At 45.9% G+C, this 16969-nt stretch overlaps 1 protein-coding gene across 1 annotated transcript in view; it reads left to right on the plus strand.

Moving 5' to 3' along the window:
- LOC144798394 (cysteine-rich venom protein tigrin-like) overlaps positions 1-16969 on the plus strand; it is a 396128-nt gene that overhangs the window by 236811 nt on the left and 142348 nt on the right. The window contains exon 5 of the mRNA XM_078669247.1: positions 10519-10616. Within this exon, the coding sequence (XP_078525373.1) occupies positions 10519-10616 (98 nt within the window). The remainder of the gene's footprint in view (positions 1-10518; positions 10617-16969) is intronic.

Genomic DNA, 16969 nt, shown 5'->3' on the forward strand with positions numbered 1-16969 from the left:
GCGCTCGACAGTCCATATGCAGTGTGAGATAGAGTGACGGTTGCAAAGTGCCACTCCCCCTGCAGTACGTCATGCAATAGTGATGCAGTCCTTTAGCACATACATATACACGTACTGCTATTGTATGCAGTGTGTAGAGCAGGTCATGCACTCCATTGTCCATTTCTTAGAATAACAAGTACAGTCAAATGAACTAACAGCCACTGTAAAGAGTAGCTATGGCTGGCTTGTACAGTACATAAAATGATGCATTCAGGGTCAGCAAACTTCTTACCAGAAATTAGTCCTCTAAAAAGGTCCCTGCATATTCAGCAGCTTAAACTCTCCCTGTCTGCAAAAGTCTATCCCCCCATTATTAGATGGTACCCATCAGATTTTACCTTTAGGAATGAGATTACACTCCTTATCCTCCAACAACACTTCTAAATGTGATTTGCTACCAGATAGTTTTCTGTAATATGTTTCTTTCATACAACCGCTATGGTACCTCTGATGAAGTGTATTGAATGTATTCTCCCTCCCACTGAAAATCTTTCATACTTGTGATTTCTCTGCCTTTCTTGGTGAGGGAACCTGTAACTCAGAACCTGAGAGGGTCCAGTGGTCAATGGTAAGGGGCTATCATGTTGTCACCCCACATCTCAAGTCTTACAACTCCTCTAGTAGGCTTCCAATGATCCCAATGACTTTTGTACCTCATCCATCCAATATAACTAGGTGTGTACATGGAACTCACAGTGGGAAGGCACCTTGCAGCACATTTGCCGGGGAGGGAAATAATTACTCTACACAAGAAAGGTTAATATTATGTTTTTTTCAATATTAACCCTACAATTCACAGTTTTCCTAATAAAAATCTAACTCATTGAACTCTCCTGTGTTATAGTAACACTTCTGTGAGTATCACTATTCCAATTTTATGGTCAAATTTCTAACACTGATGAAATTTTTTTTCTTTTATTAAACGGTAACATAAGTCAATCCTTATCTTTAAAAGGGTGTTCACAGTTCCACAAAGGATTGCTGTTATAGGTTTAAAAAGTGTTAGCACTTTGTATGTAGGTATGTGTAGGAATTTAACAGAGAGTGAACCCAGCTGGAGAGCAAAGAAGCCCTGTATGAAATGCTGATACAGGCTTGGCCAATCAGAATGCCTGAATTATCGCACTGGTGGGTGCTGTTAACCACTGTTAATGCCCTGAGCATATACCATTGACGCCCATTGAATTAAGAAGCATGTAGTCAAGAATTCACATGAATTATTTTGTTGTTTATTTTGACAAAAAGTGAAGTAGGACATGTTGGCCCTGATTTGAATGTCGGTCGGAAAGCCTCCGACCTGTGGTCGGAGGCTTTCTGAACCATCATCTTCGGTTTCAATTCCGACTCCTGTATTACGAATACGGCAATCCGAATTGAAAATGGCTGGTAATTCCAGTTGGAACCGGCATGTAATCCCTTAAGGATGGCATTTTGTCATCAGGAGTACGATGCAGGTTTCCCACAGGCTTTTCATGTCGGGCTTTCCAACCTGAAAAGTCTGTTGGAAGGTGATTTTGGGGGCCCCTAGCAGGGCACCACTTGCAACAGCTGCCTCCAGTTGTGGGCCTGAGAGGTACATATGCTGCCTGCCACGCAGTGCAGGGATTAACAAAGACTCCCATTTCTCTATGAGAGCTTGTACTGCGGCCGGTCTCCGACTGCAGCACAATCTCCCATAGAGAAATGGGAGTATGCGACTGCACCATATGCAGTCAGATCCTAATACTGCAGTCAGAAACCGCCGACCAGAGGTCAGTCTGGCCCGATTCCGTGACATAGTAATGAGGCCCTTAGTCTAAGAAAGGATGTGTGACAATATTTAAAGTGAACCTTGGTCAATCTGAATGGTTGAATGTGAGACTATGTGTTTTTTTCAACTTGCAGCAAATGGAGCTGTCCCATATCTTTTCTGGCTAAGTCTAATGAAAGTGACACACTGATATAGGTCTGACACTTCTGTCTTCCTGCTTGAGCCAGTGTCTGCTAGACATTTTTCTGTTGCATTTATAAGCTTAGTGTAGTGTTGTGTAAATAATGAATGACAGAACTCTTTTGGATCCTGATGGATTCCGTAGACCTGTAACATTAGAGTCGGAAGGTAATGAGTGAATGAAGGTGGGGCGTGGCTTGAACGCCGATGGAGGAGGCCGCCTGAGCGTTGAGCTCCACGATCTAGCCTTCATTGATCCTGTTTCAATACTGTTTTATCGCTTTTGCTGACCCCCAATTCGCCTAAAACAACGAGAGGGAGGTCTCCCTCGCGGCTGACCTACAGAACGCTGTGCCGAAATTACCACCAGCGCTGAAAATCGCCGACGGGCTGCCCGGGGTGCCCCGACTGAGGGCGCACCTAAAATGGCGGCTGCGAAGACGAGCTGAGTCCCTGGGTACCGAGCACTGCAAGGAGCCCTGCCGATCCATGCTGCGGTGCGGTTGCAGACTGGGGAGGACCGCACGGGGAGACGAGTGTTGCGCCTGTTCAGCCCACTCCTGAGAGCTGCACTGAGGATCCGTGGGCCCATACCCTGGGGGCGAGGTGCTTGACTCCCCCACGTTGGGCTTCTCGGACGAGAGACGCTGCTGGCCCCAGCTCGCGGGGGCGAGGACGCCGCTGGGGTGCTTGCGGTACCGAGCTCCGCGGATATACTGTTCCGCCTGCCTTGCTGGCGAGTGCGGCTGATGACCTCTCCCCACCCCCTCGGCCGCTGCGAAGCCCAGGAGTGAGGCTGTATACCCCCGGAGTGAGGAGGGAGGTGGCGCTGCAGTCCGGCGGTGCCGCGGGCGAGTGGTTCCCTCGGACCCCTGCGGCTCCCTGAGCACAATCTCCGCTCATTGAGAGGGACGATCTCTGGGACATAGGTTCTACACTACGGGACCCCCGAACTGAGCGCCTAACAACCGAAACTGCTGAGAGGAGTTTGGAGGCTGCGACGAGACGCGCTGCATATTGAAGGTGAGACGAGGTGGCGGGCTCCCACGGCGGCGCAGCGGGAAGACGGGTGGTGAGACAACGAGGGACGGTTCCCAGCATTACCTAGCCACTGATTATGGGCAGATGAGGCCGATCTTTTACATTTTTCGTGGATGTCACGTGGCGACCCGAGGTACTGGCGAAGGCACTGACACGCCCCGTCTCCGAGTGCGGGCAGAGAGACACTGCGCAGTGACCAATATGGGAGAACTCTGTTGCTGGGGACCGATTGCTGCTGCCTTCTAGTGTTATCGCCTGCACACGGATCATTTCTTACCCCTATGACCAGAGGCCCCTGGGTTATGGCCTACTCCTGCGGACCCTAGAGGCGAGTGTGAGCAGCATTGTGGTAGAGGGGGACCCTCCCGGAGCTACATATGGAAGACATTAGCTCACTACAACACGATTGAAGGACGCACGCCGGCTGACCCGGTGGGGACTACCCTAGAGCGGGCTTTATGCTGCTGGTTGGCCGATGACGATACATATGGGCGATGCCGGCCTGCTCCTTTCCTATCGCCGCGGGGGTCCTGCGGCTGACGCCTAGTCACTCCATTGGGGCCCGTTCTAACCTGCCCTGAGCTCCCGTGGACGATGCCTGCATCGCTGCAACATTGGTGACTCCTGCTGGATTCATAGGACAGTGTTGCTGCTGAGGACCCCTACGCTCCAAACGTCTGGATCATAGCTCAACAGGCTCCAGGGATATGGCCTCGAGAACAGCTAACTACACTGAGCCCCTTGCTTCCGAATTGCGCCTTCCTGCCTGCTGCCGAGACGTTCGGCCACACACCCCCACCATGGGCAAACCTAAGGGGACCAAGGGCGGGGCTCAGCCCACGTCGGATTCCGAGGCGCCAGACAAGGGAGACAGCGCCGACTCCGGACAACCGCGAGACCCTCAATTGCAACGTCAACTGGACGAAATTCTCTCGGCAATAGCAGACTCCCGAGCGGCGCTTCAGCAAGACATTGCACAGGTGGCCACCGGCCTGGGACTACTGCGGGCCGACCAAGGAAAATTGACGGACAGAGTTAAAATGGTGGAGGACACGATCCACATTCTAGAGCCGGCGCATAAAGACCTTGCAGCCACTATGACCAACGTGCTGGACCGCATGGATGTGCTGGAGAGACGGGCGGAGGAGGCAGAAGGGCGTAATCGCCGAAACAACATCAGGATAGTAGGCTTGCCGGAGAAAGTGGAGGGGAAAGATATGGTACTCTACCTTGAGGAATGGCTCCGGGCAGTGGTGGCGCCGGAGGGTCTCTCCTCTTTCTACACACTGGAGCGGGCCCACAGAGTCCCGGCCAGGCCACTGCAGCAGGGCCGTCCTCCGCGCCCGGTGGTCGCCCGACCGTTACACTATCGGGACAGGGATTTGCTGCTCCACAATGCACGACTGAACGGTCCTTTTCAAGTAGAGAACAGTAAAATTAATATCTTTCCGGATTACACATACGAGACACAATGACGGCGGACCTCTTTCCTGGTGGTCAAAAGAGAACTGAGAGCTGAGGGCCTACAGTACTCCTTGCTCTTTCCAGCTCGGCTGCGAGTGATTGTGGACAATACCACCAGGTTCTTTGACACTCCTGACGATGCCTGTGCCTGGCTAGAACTGTACAAATCCGGAAAAGACGTCCTTGATCACCGACCCCGGATGGGTGCCGAAGGGTTGCCGCAACGAAAATCCCGGCGGATCCGGAACAGGCGGAGGGGTCTGAGAAGACCATCACAGTCGGAAACGGCAGCGGAGCGGCTGGGGGTTCTGGAGGTGGTGACTGCTTTGTCCGGAGCACAAGATTCGCCGTCGCAGGAGGACGAGAGGTCCGAAAAGGGAGATGAACAATCAGACACAGAGCGATCTGAAACGGACAGTACACCTTTGCCGGTGGTCACCCCAGCGACGGCGGAGAAAATGATAGATGAGGGCTAGAAGCACCTGGTGAGCTGTATGGGTTCCACCTTTGGACTGTAGCGAATGCTTCATTATATATTGTGGGAGGGACTGTTTAACTGGGATTGTTATGCGGTTGGGCATTGCGATGCTTCACTGACTGGGGCTCGATCGCTTAATACGGAGCTTGATGCTTGGGCGGCTGCCCGCTGGCGACTAACCCGCTCGTAATGCCCTTAAGACGTATCCACAGCGACTCCTGTTGGGTTAGTCAAATTTTGTTCATGGGGAACGTTTGGATGGGAACTAGATGGAGGTTGCTAGGTCCTGTTCTGGGGGGGAGGGGGTTGACTCATTTTGGGACATTGGAGGGTGGGCTCATCATCGATGCTGTTGTTTTCCCACGTTTAGGGAGACTAAGAAGTGGGTGTGGTAGAATGTGCGGGACAATGTGGGACAATGGATGATCTAGCTAACTTGAGATGTATAACCTGGAATGTGCGGGGGCTCCACACCATGCAACGGCGACACAAAATCCATGCCTACTTAGTGCGTAGAGGAGTGCAGGTCGCGATGCTTCAAGAAACACATCTGACACAAGCTGAGGGGATGGCATTGCAGCGCAGGTGGCGGGGACACGTATTTAACACTACTTACTCGGCATTTGCTAGAGGCGCTTTAATATGGATCAGAGCTGGGGTCCCATTTCAATTAACCAAACAAATTATAGACCCGGAGGGTAGATTTGTAGCGATATCGGGAAGGTTGCGGGGTAGGGACATAGCCTTCTGCAGTGTTTATGCACCCAACGTTGACCAGCTGACTTTTCTGGCGTGGTTGTCCGGATCCCTAGCTCACTTCCTGGTGGGACCCTTACTAATGGGAGGTGATTATAACTCAGTGCTGGATGTCTCACTTGATAGATCGCACCCCCCAATGGCTGACTCCCCAACACACCGCATCACCAAGGGTAGAACGGAGTGGCAGCTGAGGTGGGGCCTGACAGACATTTGGCGTGCACAGCACCCGCAAACCCTGGATTACTCTCACTTCTCAGGCATGCACGAGCTCCATGTGCGACTGGATGCGATGCTTTGCTCCCCAGACCTAGTACCACTGATCACGAGGACTGAATACTTGTCAAGGACGATATCAGATCATAATCCTTTGTTAATTGCTATGCAGTGGTGTCCTAGCGCAGCGAGCGTCCCCACTTGGAAACTACGCCCTGAGTCGTTAGAGGACCCCCTTTTTCAAGGGGCGTTGGAGGAAAGAATAGTACAATACTTTGAGGACACCGCTGGCACGACTGAGGCGCGGCAGACGGAGTGGGACGCCTTCAAGGTGGTCCTGAGAGGATTCTGCATAGGGCAGCAAGTAGGAGTGCGAAAGGTTCTTCTACGAGATCTGGATAGGGCGGACAAAAAATTACGCGATGCAGAACTCGCACGATCGGTTCACCCAGAGCTACAGGGTAGGGTCAGTGAGGTTAAAGAAGCGGTAGCCATAGAAACAGAACGTTTGCGTAGCTTCGATTATAAAGCGTATACAGCCAGGACTCATGCGGAGGGCGACAAGGCTGGGACCCTATTAGCTTGGCTTGGCAACCCCATGAAGAGGGGAACACCGATAGTGTCCATGCGTACAGCAGGCGGCGAGGAGGTCTACTTCCAAACTGAAATTCTGCACTGCTTCATGAAATATTATGAATCATTATACAAAAGCAAACTGACAACCGGCATTCCAGACGTGGAGGCCTTTTTCGAAGGGCTCCCCTTTTCAGAATTAGATCAGGATCAAGCGAAAGCGTTGGGCAGAGATATCGAATTAGAGGAAATACGACGCGCCATAAAGCACATGGCACATAACAAAATCCCTGGCTTAGACAGGCTACCCATTGAATTTTATGGCACATATGTTGACCTTCTGGCGCCAAGATTTCTGGAGGTCTATAGAGAAGCGAAACAATTGGGGCGACTCCCGCACTCCATGTGGGAAGCACTAATAATACCCTTACTGAAACCAGGGAGAGACAGCGGAGACACAGCCTCGTACAGACCACTCTCAATGCTAACCACTGATTACAAAATACTTAGCAGCATCCTAGCATCTCGCCTCTTAGACCACATGACCCCGCTAGTACATGAAGACCAGGCTGGCTTTATACCAACGCGAAAAATGACCTCGAACATACGCCGTTTGCTGCGATTGCTGGAAGGAGACCACCATGAGACTCGATGCCCAATGGTATTGTCGGTGGACATAGAAAAGGCATTTGACAGCCTCGAATGAGAATACCTCTACGCGGTGTTGAGACGTTTTGAAGTGGGTGAGGATTATATAGGATGGATGACTGTGCTGTATACCTCAGCGGTAGCTAGACTAAAAACGAGCTCACTGATCTCCCAGCAATACCCAATAGAGAGAGGCACGAGACAGGGGTGCTCACTGTCGCCTCTGCTGTTCGCCCTGGCAGTAGAACCTCTAGCAATGTCGACCCGAACAGGGGACCATTATGGAGGTTTACGAAGTAGAATTGGGCGCCACTACATATAATTATACGCGGATGATCTCCTGCTCTTTCTCGAGGATGCCGACGAGGCGCTGGTTGGAGCTGAAAACACGCTTACGAGCTTTGGCGCAATATCAGGCCTGAAAGTGAATTGGGCCAAGACATGTCTGTTCCCTGTACGCAAAGGGGAAACCCAACCACCCACGACCATATCGGTACGCTGGGAGCCCAGTTGCCTGAAATATCTGGGCGTACACATTTATCACACGCCAACTGATCTATTGGAAGGAAATATAGGCCGCGGAATACGAGCCCTGAAGAGCAGCATGTCCATGGCAGGCCGCATAGCGCTGCTGAAGATGGTGGCCCTTCCGCGACTCCTTTATTACTTCAGGACGCTACCAGTGTGGATACCTGTTGCTACCTTCCGACTCCTAAGGTCTATAATAGTATCATTCCTCTGGGGATCGGGTCGCCGGAGAGTGGCATTGATGACCCTGCTGCGACCTAAGACGGAGGGAGGGCTAGCGGTCCCCGATTTCGAATTGTATTACTTGGCAGCTCAGCTACAGGCCTATACGCAAGAGGTGGCGTGAGAATTCAGAGGCCCAGAACATACCAGGGGTCGAGGCATTCCTCGCCATGTACTTTCCTTTATAGCATTACAACAGAAATTAGTTCTTAGAGAGCTAACACAGGAAGAAAGAACAATCAGACTCTCCTGGAATCGCTCACAGTGTAGAGCGAATGTGTTACATCTGTATGCCCCTGAAATCCCTTTGGGGATGCTAACGCCGCTACCACATGGTGGGGATTGGTCGCAACTACAGGATTGGGAAGAAGCAGGTGTCCAAGTAGTAGGGGACTTATACGAGGAGGGAGTCCTTCTGCCCTACCCAACACTCCTGGAACGATTTGATCTACCCAGAGGGGGCTTCCTACTGCATGTGGCACTGACGCAGGCAATACAGAAGCATTGGAGAGAGGGTTTGGCGGAGCCGAGAACAACGATGGCTTGCCAATATGCTATGATGGCCGCAGGAACCTTCAAGGCAGTCACATGCCTCTACTCTCGAATGATTAATGAAGGACTCACTCCCCTAGAGTCACTGAAGGAAAAGTGGGCAGCCGATATAGGTAAGGACATCCCTGAGACGGTGTGGGCACAAATAGTGCGAAGGGCCTGGAAAAGTACACTCAATGCACGATTCCAGCTAGTGCACTTCTACATCCTCCACCGCGCATACCTGACTCTGGGAAAGATCAAAAAGTATTTTGACGCAGACACTGCGGCGTGCCCTCGATGTGCGACATTAGGCGTAGAATTAGGACATATGCTATGGACATGCCTGATCTTGGAGAAGTATTGGAAGGAAGTGGGAACCACTTTGAACATGATTACAGAGAGGGGCTTAGAATTTGACATGGTGGTGAGTGTCCTACACTGGTTCCCTCATACCCCAAGAATAAGGTCACTAGTAAATTTATGGACATGGGGCTCATATTAGCAAAGCGAGAAATTACGAGACACTGGAAAGCAGCGATGGGACCCAATGGCACTAGATGGAGTAATGAGTTTCTTAAGTGGGCTCAGGGAGAAAGTATGTTAAGATTTCGCACTGCATGAAGACAACACAATGACAAAGCCCTGGAAACAGCTCAGGCTTGGGACGCATTAGTACAAGTATTGCGCGATTATGATACACGTGACGAGGCACGGCCTAATACTCTGCCCGGCGCACTCCCCCAAGACATGCCAAGTACATCACATTGAACATCTCCCAATGGCTCCTGCGCATACACGCTACTTTGTTGATTGCTACCAATATCCATCGGTGATGAGGGTTCAGGGAGGGGGGAGGGAACATGGGATTTCTTGTTAGTTTGTTGGGCGAAGGAGCACCAGGGTATGTTTGTAGAAGAGCTCACACACATGATCTGACTATCATTCTCTTCCACTGCCTGCAAATGTGACCTTGGGATCTTATTGGTTGTTGGGGCAATATAGAAAACGCAATTGAATTTGTATGTTCTGTGTAACAAAACCCAATAAAAAATGTGTTTAAAAAAAATGAGTGAATGAAGGTTTAGAACATTGAGTACTTGCTTACACGCTGAAGAAAAAATTCATGTATTACAATTCTCTGTGTGTGTTGTAGTCACTGACGAGTACCCGGGCTGGGTAGGACACTACATTTAGGAAAAACCGTCATCTAAGAGGAATGTTAAACAGACCGACACTTCCTGTTAGGTACCACCTCCTTATAATAGGATTATGGGTTTACTGAGGTCCCTATTCTGATTGTGTAATTATATTACAGATATTCAATCTGTTTCGCAAAGCCATTTTTGCATGTAAATGTTCATTTATGACGAAACCTAGCTGCATTCTTGCCTGCTAGGTAGTCACAACAGTTGTAAATCCATTTGCTTCTGCATAATTGTACCCAACAAAATCATACATTAATGCCGTATTTCAGCCTCGTAACAAGGACACAGATTCTCTGCAACCCCCACAAGGTACTTGGAGTATTGCATTCCTGTTTTAGTGCTAGAAAACTGTTTTAACTCAAACATTAAGAGTAAAATTTCCATTTAATTTAATCAACAATGTAGAAGTAACTAAGGATGCATAGTCGCTAGGCTCTAAACTGTTCCACTCACACATGCTTTCCTCAAAACTGAAAGAATGGCAAAAATAAAAAATAAACTCTAGTTCCCGAAACAATCAAAATATTGTGTAAACTGTGAAACTGAAGTTAAACCATTTTAAGCCGTATTTGTAAGTCATTGCTACAGGTATGAAGCCACCAGAATCAGCCAAGGGAGCTTACTCTCTTAAGAATTGATGACTGTTTTTCTCTACTAATATATTTTTATTTTCTAATTGACCACTAATAAATAGAAATGTTCACCCTAATGTGTGATTTAGCCAGAAAAATGAAGTTAAATATTTTTGTTGTAATTGGGTGTAATTTCATTGTTCTAAGCACAGTGCTTGTGCGATCTGGTACACCAAGGAACACTCCAGAGTTACTCCTGCAGACAGTATTCTACAGATAGAATCATTTTTATGTTTTGCTTTGGTACAGTGGCAACAAAGGTTTGAAACCGATGCGACCCTATATCCCAGGAGAACCATGCTCCAAATGTGACACAGGGCATGGCTGGTGTGAACATGGACTATGCAGTAAGGAACTTGCAATTTATAACACAGTCATTATTTTGAATAATGCTTTCATTCTGCAAAATTGTAGTGTTTTAAATCCACTAAGTCAGCATGCTTTCTTCTTTCTTGTTTGTGGACCCTGTAGCAACGTATATAAACGACCTCTTTGCTTCTTTCAGCTTTTTAGCTCGCATGACTTCATCTCATCAGAAATGTAGAGTAATGCCTCCATGGGGAAACACTGCAGTGAGTTGGGCAGGTCCACTGATAGCCCTCAATGTGATGGGGCCCTATGTCATCAGTATGCTGCTTTGGTTTTAACATGTTTGATGGTGCTCTGCGTTATTGAGTAGGAAAGATGGATCATCCGAGGCCCCTATGAAATCTCTTTCCAAAACCAAAGACATCTTCTCCTAGTCCATGCACCACTATGACCCTTCCTGACTTTTCAAATGTATTTTTGCTGGTTTGCTGCACGTCTTTGTTCTTTGACCACCCTCCCCACCTTCTCTTTGCTCACTGTCACTATTATTGCTCCTCACCCATTCCTACATCGCAGCCTTGGTCTGACCCACTACCTACCACAGTCATCATCTTTAGATGATCTCTACGTAATGGGTATCATCAATGACTATAATGCTACTATCTTCCATGTGGTATGCATATTATTGTATCAAAATGACAGTCTGGACATGAGAGATGATGCTTTGTATGGCAACAGGAAATTAAGGCTTCATTTTCAGGCCAAAGTGATGAACGCTGCTTTATGGGTAAAGACATTTTAAGTGTGAATAATAACACTCTGTTTTTATACTGGATTTCCATATAGCTCTTCTTGTTGTTGTGATTATAATTATAAATACCTGTATTCATAGGGTTACATGTAGACTCATTTAATCATAGCAGTTCCTAAAATCAGGCCAGATCAACCACATTATTATGTGAAATCCTGCAACAGCATAGATATGGGTGCGCTGGAGGTTCTGGATGGTAGTGACCTGGAATGAACAAAGCCATGGCATTAGCCTTAAAGGACAATCAGAATTTGTTAATTGGTCCTCTGCTCCATCATGTAATGACATAGACAACTGCTTGTGTAAACTGCCCTTTTGCCGTTCATGTTTCTGCATCCAGCTCTCCTGCAATTAGAGTACCGTCTCATTCAAGAGATACATTGTTATTTGGTACTTCCCAGTTCATACCACTTGAAACCATTGCAGAAACATATATAGCTATACATTCCTTTACATATCAAACACACATAAAAAGTGGTCATTACTAGTGATTGGAATTTAGAACACATCATACCTGCAGGAAAGTAAATTATTATTTGGGGTGGACAAGTTTCAACCTCAAACTATATGGCCACAGCCTGCTAGATTTCACATAAATTACATAAGGTAAACCTGTGATCAATCCCTCGTAACGTGACTCAAGTATTTAAGCAGTGCATAAGAGGCAGAAGAAGTCACACCAAACATAATAAAACTCCAGATCGACTTTTAGTATAAATAGAACATTTTTGGGAGTAAAATAAGACCAAGATGACACAAATTGAATAAGGTGAATTGGAGCTATACATTTTTCAAGAATTGAAGCAAAAAAGCACCTAGACGATAAAAGTGTCCCATGTATATCAATAGTCATGGAAGACCGGGACCAAGGCGCAAAGGGTTCAAAGTCTCACTTCAGAAAGGGAATTTGTCACTTTCTTGAAGGGATTTTTTTTTTAAGCAGTTTGTACCGCTGGTGGGAATGTATGACTTTACAAAGCATTCAATTACCATGCATGCCTTTACCACGCATGGTAAGTATATGTAAAGTAAGTATATATAATTTCTTTTTTTTAAATTTTAAATAATTTATATTTTGGGGGGTCCCCCACCCACATTTATATGTATCCACTACTCACCCCTAAACCCTTACATTATTCTCTCCTCCCTTGACCACTAACCAACCCAACCCAACCCATAAAATTACCCTTTGCTCCCTTTACCACAAACCACCCATAACTCTAAAATGAACCTTACCTCTATTTACCACTATCCACCACTAAACCCTACCATTACACTTACCTCCCTTTAACACATCCCGGACGTGATATATGTATTTTTAAAAATCTAATAATTATGTTATTTGAAAAAAAAAACGTACCTGTGTGGTAAAGGTACAAATTCCTTCATGGCACTTACCTGTGTGTTAAAGGCTCTGTGGTAAAAACACTGAATGGAAAAGACTGTAAAACAAAGGCTGTCTTCCCCGTTGGTGCGCTGGAGATTTGCTATTTCTCGATGAATGTTTTTGAAGTCCCAACTTGGACTGGACTTAGTTATTTATTTGGAGGTGTGGCGATCTCTTCCTCGGATGAAGCTGTAATCCAATCTGTCGCGTTGAAACTGCTGATCTGATACTTTATCTGAGGGGTCCTGCTGAAGCTCTAGAGGAAAAGTTTTCAAACGTTTACAAACTTTCTTCTTATGACCACGCAACCAAAGGAGTACACTTTCAAGGTGCCCAGAACCTCATGGGATGTACTTTAAGGCTCTCAGAGTGTAAGGCAGAGTCCAACAGCAAGTTCTAGTCCCAGCCTAGTTGCCACTGATCCACTGGGATTCATCACAGGAGTGTTCTCTTCAGCTTTTAAATGTTCATGAAGCCATCCAGGGGTTCAACCTCACGATAATGGAGCTATCTTTGTCCTTGAATTTCAAGTTGAAGGGCGTCCAACCTCATTAGGCCCATCTCACAGGTTACAGATTCTATGTGTAGCTGGTTCAGTCTGTCTAGTATCCTTTCTCAAGTCCAGAAGTGTTATGAGGAACGCTGGGTGAGGATCTGGTTTGTAGGGTTCACCAGCCTGTGAGTGGGAGACAGTGCAGTAAATGCTCCCAGACCCTGGCCTGCCCACATCTTCAGTAGTTCATTTACCTTACAGCAAACAGACCCGAAATGCAATGTAGCTGGATAAATCCTAGATGGCCAAAATCTTCAGCCACACTAAACTTGTTCTTTAAAAGCTAGGCGAGTGTGGGGGGGTTTACTATAAAAATTTCTAGTTCTCTCCCAGATGTAACTCTAAAATATCCAGTTTGAAGCAGACCATAGACTCACAACATAAAATGAGACAGACGTCTAGTAAGACAAAGCAGAGTTCTCCAGTAATCAGACAGGGGATACACATCAATGTGCATGGTCTGTCTGAGGCAAATGTTTTTCATAAGCCTCAGACTGGCCATGCAGTATTTAATACTATGAGGGCAGACTTATATTGTGCTGAGCTCAGATGGGTCCTCCCTGCCCATTCAGATCAACCTACGAATCACAGTGGTATATTGTGATGCTGCTGGAATTAATTTCACACCTCATTACAGGAAGGGCAGGGCTGGTCAGCAACTACATGCTAAGGCTAAGTAGCCTATGGTGGCTCAGGCAAGTAAATATAACTTTTACCAAAGTTATATTTCAGAACTAGTTAAAAAGAAAACCCAAATTTACCAATGAAATAGATTTTTAAAAACCCTTAGGAAAAGTCATTGGAATTTTCATGCAGCTGTTGCCTACTGATAATGCAGTGGTGATTTAATCCCCTTTAACAGAATTTGAAAATAGCTTGTGGTGGATTTATTCACTGTAGACACATGGTAACGTTAAATTGGTCATGTACTACTTCTAGGCACTATGGGCCCGATGTAGGTAAATCTTTTTTACCACTTCTTAAATACCGATTCATACCGAATCGGTATTTAAGAAGTGGTAAAAAAGAGGAGGGCAGATGTAGGTAATTAATTACCGAATCGGAAGGAATCGGTATTTACCGATTCGGTAAATACCGAATCGGTAATGCCCATTGATTCCTATGGGCATTGAAGCCCATAGGTATCAATGGGCATTACCGAATCGGTATTTACCACATCAGTAAATACCGATTTTTGCAAGGGTGCAGGGGGTGTCACTTTGACACCCTCTGGCACCCCAATTACAAGCATGTGTGCCATGTGGCACACATACATGCCCTAAGGGCATGTCTGTGTGTCACATGGCACAGGTGTGCATGCACAGATGTGCATGCACACCTGGATTCGGTATTTCACCACCGAGTTGGATTGGGTGGTAAAATACCGAATCCTAAAGGCCTGTGGCACTGTTTGCAGTGCCACCTACATGTGAGATTTACCGAATCGGTAAAATTACCGATTCGGTATTTGACAGAATCGGTAAATTTACCGATTCTGTAAAAAAGGTCCCCTACATCTCAATGACCCATTTACCGGTCGGTAACGGCCGAATTCGGCCGTTACCGACCGGTAATGGTCACCTACAACGGGCCCTATGCTCCTTACCTTATAGGCAATAATGTAATTTAGGGCTGAGTTATTTAATGCTTATGAACAGGATTTTAGGTCTGTAAAATAGTTTATTTTTACGTGTCAGCCTGCAAGCATGAGAGCTTGTATGCTGCATGCGACCAGTCCTCAGTATTGGTCTGTGTCATGATTTGAGGGACAAACGGGATGGTGCAATATAGTGCTTTAGTGCATAAGTGACATTTCATTTTACATGCGATAAGTGTAGTTTTTACGTCATAATAAAATGCAATATGCCAAATGGGGTTTTAAGCCAATTTGAACTTTGTTTTAGGGGTCTTAGCCCATACACTGAGCACTGGATAGCATTATCAACGACCTAAGAAATTGGGTTATTTTTTGAGGGGAGTGGAAGGCCTACTCAGGGAACGACCACAACCCTTGTCAGGCTGAACCAAAAAAGTTACTAAATGAACCTGTGCTCAATCTTATGGTAGCTTGGCCGTGGGTAGGGTAGATGTACTAACATTTACTACAGACCTTTATGTAAATTAAATGTACCAATCAGTTATATGCTAACTTTACCATGTTTTAGGGAGAGAGCACAGACATATTACCACTGGTTAGCTGCAGAATAGTGCACAAGGTCCTAATGGCAACAAAAACGGGTTCAGAATCAAGAGGCAAACATCTTGGGGTGACCCTGCAATTAAAGCCAGGTCTAACACAGTGTTAGAGTTCAAAATTACCAGCAGGCGAGTGCAAAACAAAAATGAAAAACTAGGGGTGATCACCTAAAAAGTGCTCATTTTGCAACAATGCTCAGTTTTACAAATAACAAGAGCTTCACCCTCTAGGAATACATGTTTGTTTAACAAATAAAGACCCAGCCCATGTAAGTTCACAACCATTATATCATAGACTCATTTATTTGTTCTCCTATGAGAATTAACCTACCACATCTCTACTCTGTAACATAGAAGCTTCATTTAAGTGTGCCTCTTGGTAACACTCGCTGTAACACTCGCTGTTCAAATGTATTTGGTCTACGAGATGCTCACACAATTGTAGTGTCAAACAGATACAACTACTCAATAGTACATTTCATTCTCAATTTGAAGAAGAAATTCTGGAATTTACAGCAATGTGTCCCAGTGTACAGCCTAAAGGACTTATGTTTACTGTTAATCAAAGATTATAGATAAATTATGATTTCAATATCATCCGTTTTTTTAGTTATAAAAGAAATTCTGTTTTTTTGTTGAACATATTTCACATTTAATCCAGACATTTAACTTGTCAACAGTCAAAACATATCGACGATGTAAGGCTTCAAGATTGTTCAGAAGTAATTGATGCAATAAATGTTTCTCAGATATAATAACAATATACATTTTATATTATCTAAAAAACATAGGCAATTATGCATGAGATTATGGGAACATCATATAAGTAAAATAGTCAATCATGTTGTCAAGTGGGTATAAATCAAATACAAAATCGAAAAAACTTTTGAAACTGGTGACGCTGGGATTTACATGTAGATTTGTACCTTACCAAACCTTAGAATCCCTGGTCGATTAGATATTTATTGCCTGCTAAGAAGTAAAAGGGAAGATTTCCAAATTCATAACCTTTAACATCTTTGTAAATAGTTGATTAAACCAATCCTTTCAAGAACCACTGACTACGAAATGAAGTTAAAAAATGTATTACAAAGCCAAAAATAACTGAACATACAGGCACCTCAGCATAAGGTTCAAGAAATAGACCGGCGCTAATACAAACATAATCCTACGCAAGAGTCTCAGACGACTCAAGATAAAAATCAAAGTAAGTTCAAGAAGCATTAGGCATACGATGATTGTTCCCACTTGAAGTCTTGACTGCATCTGCTCCAAAGGGAAGACAAAGGTTAGTCTATCCCTACACTGACTCTAAAGTGACATCCCTACTTAACATTCCCTCCCAGGCAAGAGAAGAAAGCTGTCAGTAGTGATGACTTCCTAAGAAGTACACTCACTTTCTGAAGGTAAGTAGCCTTAATCTACAGAGCTTGTTCTAAGATGC

This window comes from Lissotriton helveticus, chromosome 12 (genome assembly GCF_964261635.1).
Source record: "Lissotriton helveticus chromosome 12, aLisHel1.1, whole genome shotgun sequence".
NCBI lineage: Eukaryota > Metazoa > Chordata > Amphibia > Caudata > Salamandridae > Lissotriton > Lissotriton helveticus.